The following is a 13,709-nucleotide window of genomic DNA, read 5'->3' as shown; positions in this document are numbered from 1 at the left end:
GTAAAGACTTGAATTAAGTTGTTGTGTGCTACAGTGTAACGAAACCTAATACAGTAAAGTGATGCCCTTCAAACAAACACCAGCAGCAGCCTTTCAATGCTGTTATAATTAACCTTTATATCAACCCACAGTAATGCTAGAAATAAGGTTGGCAACATGTGCTATACGCCGTGACATTTACCATGAAAATTAAATCTCCTGAGCTGCTGCTCGGAAAGTCACACTTCTATTAATTGAAGGGGAAGTGTGGACATGTGATTGACATTTCCGGGACAGATGAATGAGATGGCCACTGCTGTGTTTGCTTCGGTTGAGAATGTTTGACTGTACACAGGAGAGGAAAGGCCCAAAATATATTACTGAACCGACGTTCCAACTGAACGTGTCTTAACCTGTGACTCAAGAACTGGAAAAGCTGTGGTTTCGGACTCTGACCTCCTCCTTCTCTGCGCTCTGCAGGTCTCGCCACTCCTCCGTTACGTGGCTGAAGTCCACTTTGTTCATGGGCACCTTGATGTCGCCGATGGCGTCGTGCTTGGAGAAGCGGTCGAAATCGTACACCGTCATCACCAGCGTCTTTCCACCGAGCTCTACGTAGGGGACCTGCCAAGGAAACATTACAACAAAACAAGAAATTCCTGTTTTATGGAGAGTTTACCAATAAACTTAAATCTATAGATGCATTTCTTTAAGTTTACTTTGAGTTTAAAAAGCATAATGCTGCATCCACACCGTATTTGCAAGTCAAATTCGCGTCTGCTGGCTCTCTTTTGACGTGCCTCAAATTTACTGCTGGATGCCCCGGCGCCGGAGCAACTGCCAGCCTTTTTCTGGACTTCATTCGTTGCCACATCATGGTAAACATGGATTATGTTAAACCAGTAGCTTAGTTTTGAAGAGCTCCACAGAGGCGCCGGCAACCACGTCGCTGTGTCTGGGCTCACCAGATCCTTCAGAGACGCTCGTCACCATTTACAGCAGATGCTGCGCCTGGATGTGACGGCTGTTTTAAACATTACATCCCTCTGTCTGTGGCCCAGTTTAAAGAAATTCTGTCCCGCATTAACCTGAGAGGAGAGTATATAAAATTAAACCGGAGGTTCTTTTTATTATGATGAAATTAGGAAAAACATCATAAGCCCACAGAGCTGGAGCCATCAAGCCCACCATTACAGCACCCGTGGCAGCTCTCCGTCTGCTGGGCGGCCAGCATAGCAAGCTCCGCTGCCCAGGACTGGGGAGCTCTGCCAGATCCTGGGCCGAACCAGGTCGCTGGCGGGCACATTGCCCCAGCTCCATGGGCTTTTTGACAGGCCGGCGACCCGTCCAGGGTGTGACCCGCCTTCGCCCAACAGTAACCAAAGCAGTCTGCGGCAACCCCGCGGCACCAGTGGATTAAAAAGAATGGAGGGAAATGGACAAAAATCGTCGCACCGACCAGCCACATTGGATTTATTTTTCGACCCTTTGATCGAATCACTGAAAGCGTCACATGCCCAAAGCTGAGTCCCTCATTGGTTGTTGCGCTGCATCAACCTCGTTGCCCCCGATTGCCAAATTGCCCTGCAGGACCTCAGATCGCATCTATACATTGACTTAACATCCCCCCTTGACGTTATAGTAACTTTTATGTTATAGTAAAATAAACCTACCATGTGTCGATCCACATGGTTTTTTCCAATTTTTCGATTATCAATTGATCAATATCAATTAAAAATGATATTGGTTAATCAATCTCAGACAGATTGATCTGGTTGGATCATAGGAATATGAATCAATCAATTAATTATTTGTTACACCCCTTATAATAATTATTGGGGTTATATTCTATTCTTAAATCATCAACTCCAGTATTTTCTAAGGATGATCCACCTGTTGTAAGGTATATTTGCTCCTCTATTTTGTCCTTTTTAGAATCTGTTGATGTTTGATGAAGTCAAATCCAGCAAGTTTGAAGCTGAACAATGGTTCCAAATCAGCCCGGTACCAACCAATGGAGGTGCTCCAATCTCTAATCAATGGTTTAGACTCAACTTTATGACATGTTCTATAAATACAACACTGTTTTTTAAATTAATTTTAGTCAGTAAACCTGAAGAGGTTAATTCTCCCTCCTGAGTCTGAGATAAAATACATCTGTAGCTGAAAACCTGCTGCCTTCAGTGTGATCAAAATCTCCTCTTGATGTTTTCTGTTGCGTTTATCTTAAAGTTTATAACATGTCAAGCTGACTTTAACGAGTTTTTCAAAATGCATTGAGTGCTGTGAGTGATTTTTTTTTCTCCCTATCAGGCACTTTCACCTCAAATCATTTGTTCTCACACTGCCTTCAATCATGAAAACTTTCATATTAGGCAAAAATCCTGCTGTGAAAATTCAAAAAGCAGCCTCTCAGAAGGCTCCTTGACATTATCTCAGCATAACATCTGCTTTTCTTGACAGTGTCACCACTGCATGTGTGCCATTTAATCCCAGAATGCATTGCAGATTTGAAAGGAAGTGTTAAAAAAAGAAAAGAAGAAAGAAAGGTACAATAAATTCTTCTAGGAGATGGATATCACATGAGATTATGCTCCATGTAAACCAAACACCTGCGCTCTCCACTGTTGGGTGAATAACAAAACTTTCCCCACCACTGAGCAACAGCTATGCATCCATAATAGCTGAGGTAACGTCAAGCTGTAGTGATGCATCTGCCCGTGTTCATCCCAATCACATCCCGTCCCGGTGTGTGTTTGTGTGAGTGTAACTGTGTGTGTGTGTGAGAATCTGTCAGGAGCTTGTTAATGTGCCAGCTGGTTGCTGTCTCCACACTTTCCCAGAATCCAAGGCTGAATGCAAATCAGATTGTCAGCAGGAGCAAAACACTTCCAGTAACAAAACGCCGAATGTGTTTGACCGTTCTGATGAAAACGCACTTTCGGTTCGGGGCTTACCTTGAAGGTGAACTGCTCGTTGAAGACGGGGTTCAGGGTCTTCCTGTGGACTTTTGTTTCAAATTTCTTCTTCTTGTCAGGCAGCAGGTAGACTTTCACATAGGGGTCAGAGGTGCCGCCCATGTCCATAGCTGGCAGCTCTGCTGCCTGAATGATGCCCACCATTAGCTGTGAGAGTGAAGAAAGATGTGTCACGATCCACAAAATTCTCACTGAAAAACTGTTCCAAGAAAAAAAGAAACTTGGCGTTTTAATTATGATCATGCTGTTTTTAGGTGAAATAAAAAAAAACCTGTGTCGTTTTATAGGACATAGTTTCTGCAGAGCAGCAGGAGTTCATTAAAATTTGGCCTAGAGATGTGGGTGGGATTGTAGGTGCCCCATTGCTGAGAGCTCTCTGTTTACATGCCCTTTTGCGAGCTTACAGCCCCTCACACCCCCAACCTAGCATTAGTGGTGCAACAAAAGTGGTGAACAATATTGGAGCTATCCAGCCGTACAGCTTTAAACCAGATCCCAGCTGAGACGAGGAAAAGGAAGATGTACACGGATTCGTCTGCAAATGGACGCATCAGAATGGAGCGGAGCAGGCAGCTTGAGGCACCCCCGTCCTATTTTCTACATCACAAATAAGCTCTTTCTCAAACAGTATTTTTTTCGTCTGCTCCTGATTCACAACAATTGGAAGGAGGAAAAACTCGGAAATGCAATTTTAAGCTTAATTTTCTTAATTTGCCCTGTAAATGACTGGCGACTTGTCCAGCGTGTTCCTCGTCTTTGCCCATGAGGCTCCGGTGACCCCATCACTCAAAATGGAATACGGTGGCTTAAGAAAAATGGATATTTTCTTAATTTGTGTCCTCTGTCATGAGAAAAATGCCACAAGAACATGTTAAAAACACCCGGGGGTCTTTTAACCTCTGTTTTATGAAGCCGCCATCAATCATCGTAACGATGATTCGGTGTCATTTCCTTCTGAGCAGAAGCTCCACTAGTGGGAGGTTAAGTAGACAGAACATGACTGCAGAGTCCTTAAAGGTCAGGAAGTATCAGACTCATTTCGACTGGTCTGGTTTTCCTCATACAAGGCTAATAATTAATATCCCCAATGGAAGGGGGGGGGGGTGATTGACCTGTCAATCTATTCAAAGGTTTCTCAGGACATCCAGCCAGTCAGTCAATCAACTTCTATCAGGGACCAATCTAAGATCTGGAGCTGCTGTTGAGAGAGCAGCTGCTTTGGTTCACATACAAACTTAATTTGTTTTATCAGATTGGTTGATTTAGCTTATTTCTATTACTTTGAGCAGTAAGAACAAAGAAAAACAACAAAAAGAAAACAAAATTAAGTTTTTCAATGTATTAAATATTTTAATTAATAACTGAATCAAAGAATTGAAAAAAAGGGGAAAATTACGCTACTTTCTTGACGTTTTAACTGTTCTAAAATACAAATAGACACATTTGAACTTACACACACAGTGCACAAACGACATGTGATTCCATTAAATTGTTACCAAACCTTTTAACATTCATACTAATCCAAAGATGTTTCCAAAGGTTCAAAACTAATTGACTAATGAGTAAAGTAAGTACTTTTTTTATGCACTTTTTCCCAGTGAGCGACTCACAAAGTGATCAACAATGTTTAAACAAGACAAAACCAGAGAAATAATACAAGCTGCTTTAAAATAGCTTAATAAAAAAAGATAATCATTCAATTCATGACATGTTTATAAAAGCTTTTGAAGATTAAATAGACATACATTTAATTTGAGCTGGGTATTTAGCAAGCATTTAAACTGACAATTAATAAAGACAAAAATATAAACAATAAAATGACAAATTTCATTTCATTTTCATCGATGGGTTCATGTAATCTGAACTGGAGGTTCAGAAACTATTGCAGTTCGATCCGTTTAAAAGGTAAAGTTGAAAATACAACCACAGCTCTGCTGTCATTTTGAGTTTTATTGGTTGTTTATCACACCGATGTCAAAGATTTGACACAATGGGGTGAACTTTTGATTTTATGTACCGGTTTCTTTTTTCTCTAAACTCTCTTGTTATCGTCATGTCAAATGCTCTTATGTCTTGCTTTAACTGTTGTATTTTCCAGGGATTTTTTTCTTTCATGCTCATCTGAACCAAAAACTCTGCCGTGGATCAAACCTGCCAGAGAAACTTGTTGGAAGAACCTGGTTGCATGTTGATGGCATTACTGCAAGCACACAGGATCACTTTGACACAAACGGTGTGTCAGCTTGTACACTTGCAGCTCATCAGAATCACTCACTGTGAAATAGTTGCTCAGAAAAGAAACGAAACAATTACTGCGGCTGTCATTTACCTTTACCTAAATGGAAGCATGGTGAGCATGCGAGCGCTGTGAAATGGCACTTGGATCTTATCGTAAACATGTCTTCATGCATGCTGTCCTCCTGATTTCCATCCATCCATCCAGCAGCACAGCGAGGAGGAGACACAACGTGTCACACCTTCTTTGTTGGGAGGAGCAGTGAAGCTTGAGGAACGATGAGCCCTGATTCCCATTCTGCTGCTTTGGTTCATTGTAACCACGTCTGTGCGAGTTTGGATCCATACACTCGCTTGTAAACAGCAGTGATGGTTTGTCAACGATCATTAATGAAAAATGTTAAATCGATCAATGGCTCCTTTCACCAGCTATGCTGAACAGTAGTTTTTTAAAGAGAGAATATAGAAGTAAAATAGCTTAATTTACAAATGAAAAATAAGGCGTGCTGAATATTAAATACTGATTTAAGCCCTCATGCTAGCATTAGATTATTTTTGGAGGATTTTGGTTTTACATAAAATACATACCTTGATTGTAAAGGAGACATATTTGTATATTTATGATATAATTATACCTTTTAAAAGTATTTGTCACAGTCTCAGTAAAACTAAACAGTTTATGGGTTAATCAAATGGAAAAAACGAGGAAATGTTCTTCTAAAGCATCACGTTGACTTATGGAGAAAAACACATTTATTATTTCAATGTAAAGAAGAAAAAAAGAAAATGGGATCATTGTCCCAATAATGGAAACATATTCTGACCTAGACCGTTATCTTTTTTTGGTCTGTTTTTTTTTTTTATCTACAAAAACAAATCTGGTTAAATCATAAAAAACAATATCTCATTTTAAATCAAAATATTTTTTTTAATTTACAAACAAAATTATTTTTTTAAACATGTAATCTAATAATTTTCCTCCAATTGATGTGATAAAATAAAAAAAACACAACAACTTAAGCATGATGTATTTGCTCATCTGTGTGTGTTTGGGGTTTATCTAAGGACTCAAGCCGCCTCACAGAAAATAACTGCTTAAAGAAAATTTCTTTCTTTTGTGAGTTGCGCGTCAGTCCAGTGAGCTTTATGCTGACCAGAATGAGCACACAGGACGATGATTCAGCTCCTGGCATCTTTATATTGGAGGGCTTTGTCCTAATGCATCACATGGCTGCGCTGCAACTGCGCTCAAGTACTCACACAAAGATTAAGCACCGGCTGGCCTCAGTCGTATTTACCGCAGTGGCTTTGGACAGTAATTTTGGAAATGAAATGCAATGAATATCATGAAGAAATGAAGTGTTTCGAGATTCACCTCTTCTTAATAATGGTAATAAATTGGGAAACGGACTGGACACAGTGAAATGTGCCTGCTCTCGACCTGGGGAACAGCAATGAGTTTGGTAATGATGCTGACAGTGGCAATGACACTGTAATTCTCCTCCTGCTGTGCTGAAATGGCTCTTTGTGGTTCATTTGGTGTTTATTTGCCTTTTGCAGCACTGCGCCACTCACAAAACGATTGGGATCCTTTACAAAACCTTTTTGGTCTCATTAGTGACCAAGCAGACCGTAGACAAGAAGGGAACCTTTACCAGTTTAAGGTCTTTGAAGGACATGAGTAACTTATAAAACTCCAACAGATTGGAACTTGCATTAGAATCTCATAGGTAAACATGAAAAATGTTGGACAATTTGATAATCACATTTGTAATCATATAAGAGCAGTACTGAAAGAATAAACCATGTAAACAGCAATATGACTGACTAAGTACCTCGTCTTGGTCCTAAAGATTAAACACTGGATAGTTTCATTCATCTTCTTGACCGTTTATTCCCTTTCGGGGTCACGGGGTTGCCGGAGCCTATCCCGGCCACTTGGGCGTAGGCAAGGGATGCCCTGGACTGGTCGCCAGTCTGTCGCAGGGTAGAATATCTTCAACCACACATCCATTCACTCTCACACTCACACTTATTGGACAATTTAGAGTTGCCAATCAACCTACGAAGCATGTTTTTGGACGGTGGGAGGAAGCCGGAGATCCCGGAGAAAACCCACGCATGCACGGGGAGAACATGCAAACTCCACACAGAAAGGCCCCCTGTTGATGTTGTGTTTTTCATGTCCCCCAGCCAGGACTTGAACCAGGGGCCTTCTTGCTGTGAGGCAAGAGCGCTAACCACTGCGCCACCGTGCAGCCTAAACACTGGATAGAAATTTTCAAATTTTGTTCAGCAAATTTGAAATAGAAACAGACAGTCTGTGTCTGAATTCCCTCACTACTTCCCGCTTAGTGGACTATTTATGTCATTTGGCATTTATTCGGGTTGTTTGAATTATTTTTTTGGGTTATTTGCACTTGGTTCCAGCGATTGAGGATTTTTTGCAATAAAAAAAATGATGATTTTTTTTTCTTGTTGTTGTTGAAAGATTTCATTTAAAAACAAACATTACAGTCTTACCAAAAAGTTCTGTTTTGGTTTTCACCTGACCATAGGACATTCTCCCAATCCTCTTCTGGATCATCCAAATGCTCTCTAGTAAGCTTTAGGCCAGGGGTCGGCAACCTTTTTTACTGAAAGAGCCATTTGGGACCGCCCCTAATAAAAAAGAAAGCACCCGGAGCCACAACCCGTTTTGACATCATTATATATATTATGCATGGATATATTATATCAAAGGTGCTCATTACGTCGATCGCGATCGACCGGTCGATCTTCAATGACATGAGTGTAGATCGTGGGCCAGAAAAGATTAAAAAAATAAAAGTACTTCTTTAAAATCCACCAGCCAATCAAAATCCTCACTGAGAAGTACGGGACTTGATTGACATGCAGATTGGCCAATCGGACATCGTCTGAAGCATACGTTGCTGCAAATGCACATTGTGTTCTTTAAAGGATGATACCACGGCCGCGTGTGGGAGGAGCTACTGGTTCTGGTCTGATCGCTGCATGGAGCGATGTTTTTGTCAATGCATGGTAGACAGTGAGAATGTGGAGAGATCAGGTTTATTATTTTGAAGAATTCTACTTGGTAATCATGTTTCCATGTTTGAGTTCATAAAATCATCCCAGAGAAAGTCTCTGCTTCAACTCCTGCAGGGAAAGCTGCGTCTCAATCTGACGCCCGTGTTTGCATCTCTGACAGAGTTTGAAGCCAAAGCCCTTCCCCCGCCTCTCTACCTGCTTTTCCTCTCTACCTGTTCACCTGTTCACATCCTCTGCAGCTGAGAGTTGGTTTCCCGCGCTCCCAGTGTATTCTACAGAGAGAGCGCAAGATACGATAGTCGGGGCCTCCAGCGAAGCACAAGGATGAAAGAACAGGACGCAGGTTATAGCGGGGATAGAGCGGGTTAAGAAAATGAATGGAAGAAGGCGCTCCGCTGAAGAAATATTCAATAGTGTACACATTTTATTATTAGTCTGAACTATCTTTTATTTAGAAAAATCTTTTATTTTGTTAAATCAGTCCAGTGCGAAAAAAAACATCAACAAAAGTTATGTTGGGCGGTTTTTGGCTGGGTCTGGCGGTTTGCAGATGACTTTTGGGCTGGAAAACTGTGACTTTATCTGGCAACACTGGCTCTGTCATCAGAAAGTTGCTCTCTGCCCCGCAGCACGTCAAGTTCCCGGCAGAAGATCACGCCGCCCCGCGTTTGTCCTCCTGCTATCAGCTCTGCAGTTCTCGCCCGATAAATACGAGCTCATTACGAAGCTGTTTTTTACGTGGCACGCGCTTCATGCGGCGCCAGCAGTGACTTTGAAATGCCATGAAAAATGAAAAAACTAAAATAAAATTTAATTATTACAAAATACTCATTATTTTCTAAAGTCACAGGGAGCCACATCAGATGGATGAAAGAGCCACATGTGGCTCCGGAGCCATGGGTTGCCGACCCCTGCTTTAGGCGGTCCTGCACATGTACTGGCGTTAGCGGGGGGGACACCTCTGGCACTGCAGGGTTTGAGTCCCTGGTGGCGTAGTCTGCTACTGATAGTAGTCTTTGTTACTGTGGTCCCAGCTCTCTGCAGGTCATTCACTAGGTCCCCCCTGTGGTTCTGGGATTCTTGCTCACCGGTCTTGTGATCATTTTGACCCCACGAGGTGAGATCTTGCGGGGAGCCCCAGATGGAGGGAGATCATCAGTGGTCTTGTGTGTCTTTCATTTCCTAATAACACTTGATTTCTTCACACCAAGCTGCTTACCTTTTGCAGATTCAGACTGTTTGAGGTTGTGGCCAGGCGTCTTTTCTATAGATAACCAGTTCAAACAGGTGCCATCAATACAGGTAACGAGTGGAGGACAGTTGAACCTCTTACAGAAGAAGTTACAAGTCTCTGAGAGCCAGAAATCTGGCTTGTTTGTTTGTTGGCAAACACTAATTTTCCACCATTATTTACAAATAAATTATTTAAAAAAAAAAAATTAGACAATGTGCTTGTCCGGATTTTTTTTTTTGTTGAAAAAACCCACTAGGGTAGCTACAACATCATCCCTCGTATTTTATGGCCATGACCTTAAAAAACAGGGAAAAAACTGTGAGTTTGCTATTGTGAAGAACAATGCATTTGAGTGGGTTTTCCTGGTACACTTCCCACGCTTGGTCAAATAGTTGGAGCTTTGCATATAGGAGATCTGCACAGCCGACGCACATCACTATGCATACATCCAGAGCTTTGACGGAGAAGACATTGCATTGATAGATTTCATGGAATTTTTTTTAATGTTTATTTTATTTTGAAGAGGATCACTGTTAATATTGTTGGGTCTTATTGTTATTATTTTTGGGGCAGTCCAGGGGCCTGTTTCAGAAAGGAGGTTCAACCAACTCTGAGGTTAAACTTGAACTCTGAGTTGGTCAATCGAGAGATTAACAACTCTGAGTTTTCTGTTTCAGAGAAGCTGATCGGAGTTAGGTCAATCAACTCTGAGTGGACTGATTCGGAGTTAAGGCCCGTACACACCGGGATTCGCCAGGCGTTATTCGCCAGCGTTTTTCGCCACGTTTTTTGTGTTCACACCCAGGCGATTTTCACTGACGATGAGCCGAGTGAACATGCAATTTCATTCCCTGACATTAGATGGCGCTTAATGTAAACAGTAATACTCCTGTACACAAGGTGGCGCTGCGCAACTTTACGCTTCTTAAAGTCGCTTTTCACTCAGAAGAAGAGAGCAAGTTTCTACGCGCTTGTCAGAATCATACAAAGAAAACATGAATATTTCAAGCACCAGTAGCTCCAACTGGTACTTGGTTTGGGGATATTTTAGAATGTCCGTCATTATTTCTTCGCTGCTGTGTAGACGCTACTTGGCGTCTATCTTCTTCGCTGGTATGTGTGCTCAGCAAGGCAGTTTTGTGTTTGAGCGCCCCCAAGTTGTGTTTTACTGTAACTTCAGAAGCTCCAGACATGTGTGCAAAAGCGGCATTCTCATTGGTCGAATAGATTTCGACGCGAGGCGTCAAAAAAAACAAACAAACCCGAGGCGTTTTTTTTTTTTTTGACGCTTTGACGCGTGGCATTTTTTCGCGTCGGTGTGCACACTCTCATTGGTGCCCTTTGTTTAGTCATGAGGCGTTAAACGAAATTGTGAACGGGCCTTTAAGCGTGCGCACCGCGACTATAAGAAGCCATTATTAATGGAGCGCAGATATTACGAGTCACCATGGCAACCGTGAAAAAAAAGAGGTGTGCGTATTTTTCTCCAGCTGAACTTGACGTGCTGCTGCAGAGTTACAGTGAATATGAGCACATATTCCGGAAGAAAAGCAACACCGCTGCATCTGCAAAACAGAGACAGTTAGCATGGGAAAACATAGCTGCTCAAGTTAATGCCTAAGTTTGCATTTAAATCATTGTTATAAAATATTGTCTGTAATAATTTTTTAAATAGCGTAAGGTGTGAAATAAAAAATGCCGATATTTAGGTTTACTTTTGAAGTGTTATTGCTGGTGTAATTGCATGAAATGCTGCATAGTGTACAGAACCAATCGGGGGAAAAATGCATTTAACGTCGGTAATGTTTAGAGGACTTTTTTATTAACCTTCCCCTCTTGCAAACGTTGGTCAGTTTAATATTAATACATGCAAATGTGTTTTTAAAAGTGAACTTTTGTCTACCCTTGTATTGATCAAGTGGTATAGGTATATATGGGATTAAGAAAGTAAGCAGTGCTAGCAAATTGTGTTTCCAAAAAGTAATTGTTACATTAATCTAATTCAATGTCCCTGATTTCATTTTCATGTAGATTTTCATGTAGATTTTAATTCCTGCAGGAATTAAAAGAACATGGCAGCAGCTAAAAATGAAGTATAAAAACATAATTCAATCAGGTCAAATTAGAGCATGTCATGGATGTAGGCTTTGTTGACAATATTTGACATATGAAACATCTACATAGCAATACATATCTAATGTTGTTTTCATTGTATATATGTAATTGACTGCAACGAAAAACGGTAACGCTCAAACAAAAACGTATGGGGAAATGACAAAAAATCGAGTCTAGGTCTCAAAATCCTCGCACGACGTAAATGTAATTCTCTACTAATTAATGCAGCCTCCTCGGCTATTGGGTCCTCCAGAAAAGGACAAGCCATTCTTGTCACTTGTCTCTGTGTGACGGAAATGTGGGCAATGAAGGTTAAAGCGAAAAATACCGCTTCGTCTTTAAAAAGGGGAGGGGACCTGCAGAAACCTTGAGTTTAGAGAATAAAACCTGCTCCCGACCAGGTTAGGTTCACATCGTAAGTAACCATGGACACTGACTCCGAGTATAAGTTACCTCTCTTTCAGAAACGGGTTTAACTTACTCTGCTTTCTCTGGTTTAACAAACCTCCCATTCTGAAACGGAAAACCCAGGGTTTCCCTGATTTCAGGGTTAACGCACTCAGAGTTTACACTTATCCTCCTTTCTGAAACAGGCCCCAGATCTGTGGAGGGTTGACGAGAAAAGCAGTTGAACCTTAAAGGGAGAACAGGTGCACTTCCCCTAAAGCTCATTGAAAATAGAATGTACGATTGTCGTGCGTGTGGTAAAGGTAGCGTGAAGTATTTGTAAAGCTAATGTAAGTAGTATAGAGTCGTCCATGATCTTAAAATTTCATAGAGGCCACCTGCGTCACATGCAGGTTTGTTAATGTTTCATTCATAGCAGGAGTTGTGGTTAAGCCATTAAGCAGACAGTGAAGACGAGTCCCAGTTTAATTCTGGCTTCATGCTTCAGAGAAACTTAAGTTGGAGCTTTTAAGGACAGACTCCTTAATTTTATGGAGCTTTACAGTGACTAACTGTAAACATGTCATTCTAAGTCTGGTCTACTTATAGAGCAGAAAATTTGGACTTTTTCTGATAAATAAAACTCGCTTATTTCTCAACAACAAACTTCCTGTGAGAAAGGATTATATTAGGCTTTGAAGTGTGTGCAGAGTTGTGAAATGCTTCCTGAAATGACTTCCCTTCCCTTCTTTTTTTGTCAGAATCTAAAGGGCTGCTGTCTGAATCGTCCAAACTCCAAACGTTTGCAGCGATTACGCAACACTAGGGAGGGGGGTTAGATAGAGGAATGGTTTTAAATGTTTTCTTCATTTCACAGCAAAACCCTTTCAATTTATTCAGATGGCACTTTTAGGAAGAGCTGCCTCTGAAAAGGGAGCTGTTACTTTGATTCTGACAGACGATGCATGTTTGGAAAAGCAAACATCTTCGCAGAGAGAAGGTTTTTAAGTCTAGCATGAAACGTGGCCATGATTACATAATGAAGACAAATGATAAAAAATAGAGAGGAAATAAAACAATTGCCACTTCTCTCAAGTGTTTTTTGCATTTTTGAGCTGCTGTAATTTGGTCCATTCTATAGCCTCTTTGTAATAAAATGTCAACAGTCGTTTATTTTGCCATCACAGAGTTCATTACTGGTGTAATCAAGGAGCTCTGTCAACACCTTCCAATGCGTGACAAACGCTCAATACAAGGGAAACATTTACATATAACTGTGGAGTTGAATTTCAGAAGCTTCCAGTGTGTGTTTGGAATATACATTAGATTTGACTATAAAAGTCCTTGTTTTTTAGGAAATAGAGTTTTCTACTTTTTCCAAGGTGTTTAGAAGCAATCAAAAGGGCGTCTGAATCCCAGGTTGTCACTTCTGTTTAGAACTGGGAGTTGGGGCAGGGTGTTCATGCACAGCGTCTATTATCTGTTTCTCAACATCTGCCGTGGGAAAGTTTATGTACTTTCTCATTCAGCCTTTAAAAGTCAGTCATTGGAAAAATAAAGCAGATTTCCATCTGCGGTGGATGTATTCAGTGAGGGAGAAAAACACAAAGCAAATCCCTGCAGTGTACTGTATCTTTTACACGTCTCAGCGGAGAAGGCACAAAATCAACCACCATGATTCATCCGTGAGACTCTCAAAGAACAAACTGTGTTTAGAAGAACCGTAGTGG

At 41.1% G+C, this 13,709-nt stretch overlaps 1 protein-coding gene across 6 annotated transcripts in view; it reads right to left on the bottom strand.

Moving 5' to 3' along the window:
- syt1 (synaptotagmin 1) overlaps positions 1-13,709 on the bottom strand; it is a 199,017-nt gene that overhangs the window by 23,970 nt on the left and 161,338 nt on the right. For all 6 annotated transcript variants that reach the window (XM_011491264.3, XM_011491262.3, XM_020714230.1 and 3 more), the window contains 2 exons: positions 2,937-3,104; positions 436-603 (listed from right to left, as the gene is read on the bottom strand). In XM_011491264.3, the coding sequence (XP_011489566.1) occupies positions 436-603; positions 2,937-3,104 (336 nt within the window). The remainder of the gene's footprint in view (positions 1-435; positions 604-2,936; positions 3,105-13,709) is intronic.

This window comes from Oryzias latipes, chromosome 23 (genome assembly GCF_002234675.1).
Source record: "Oryzias latipes chromosome 23, ASM223467v1".
Lineage (NCBI taxonomy): Eukaryota > Metazoa > Chordata > Actinopteri > Beloniformes > Adrianichthyidae > Oryzias > Oryzias latipes.
Note: the sequence above shows the minus strand (reverse complement) of the source record. Positions and strands in the feature narration are given on the sequence as shown.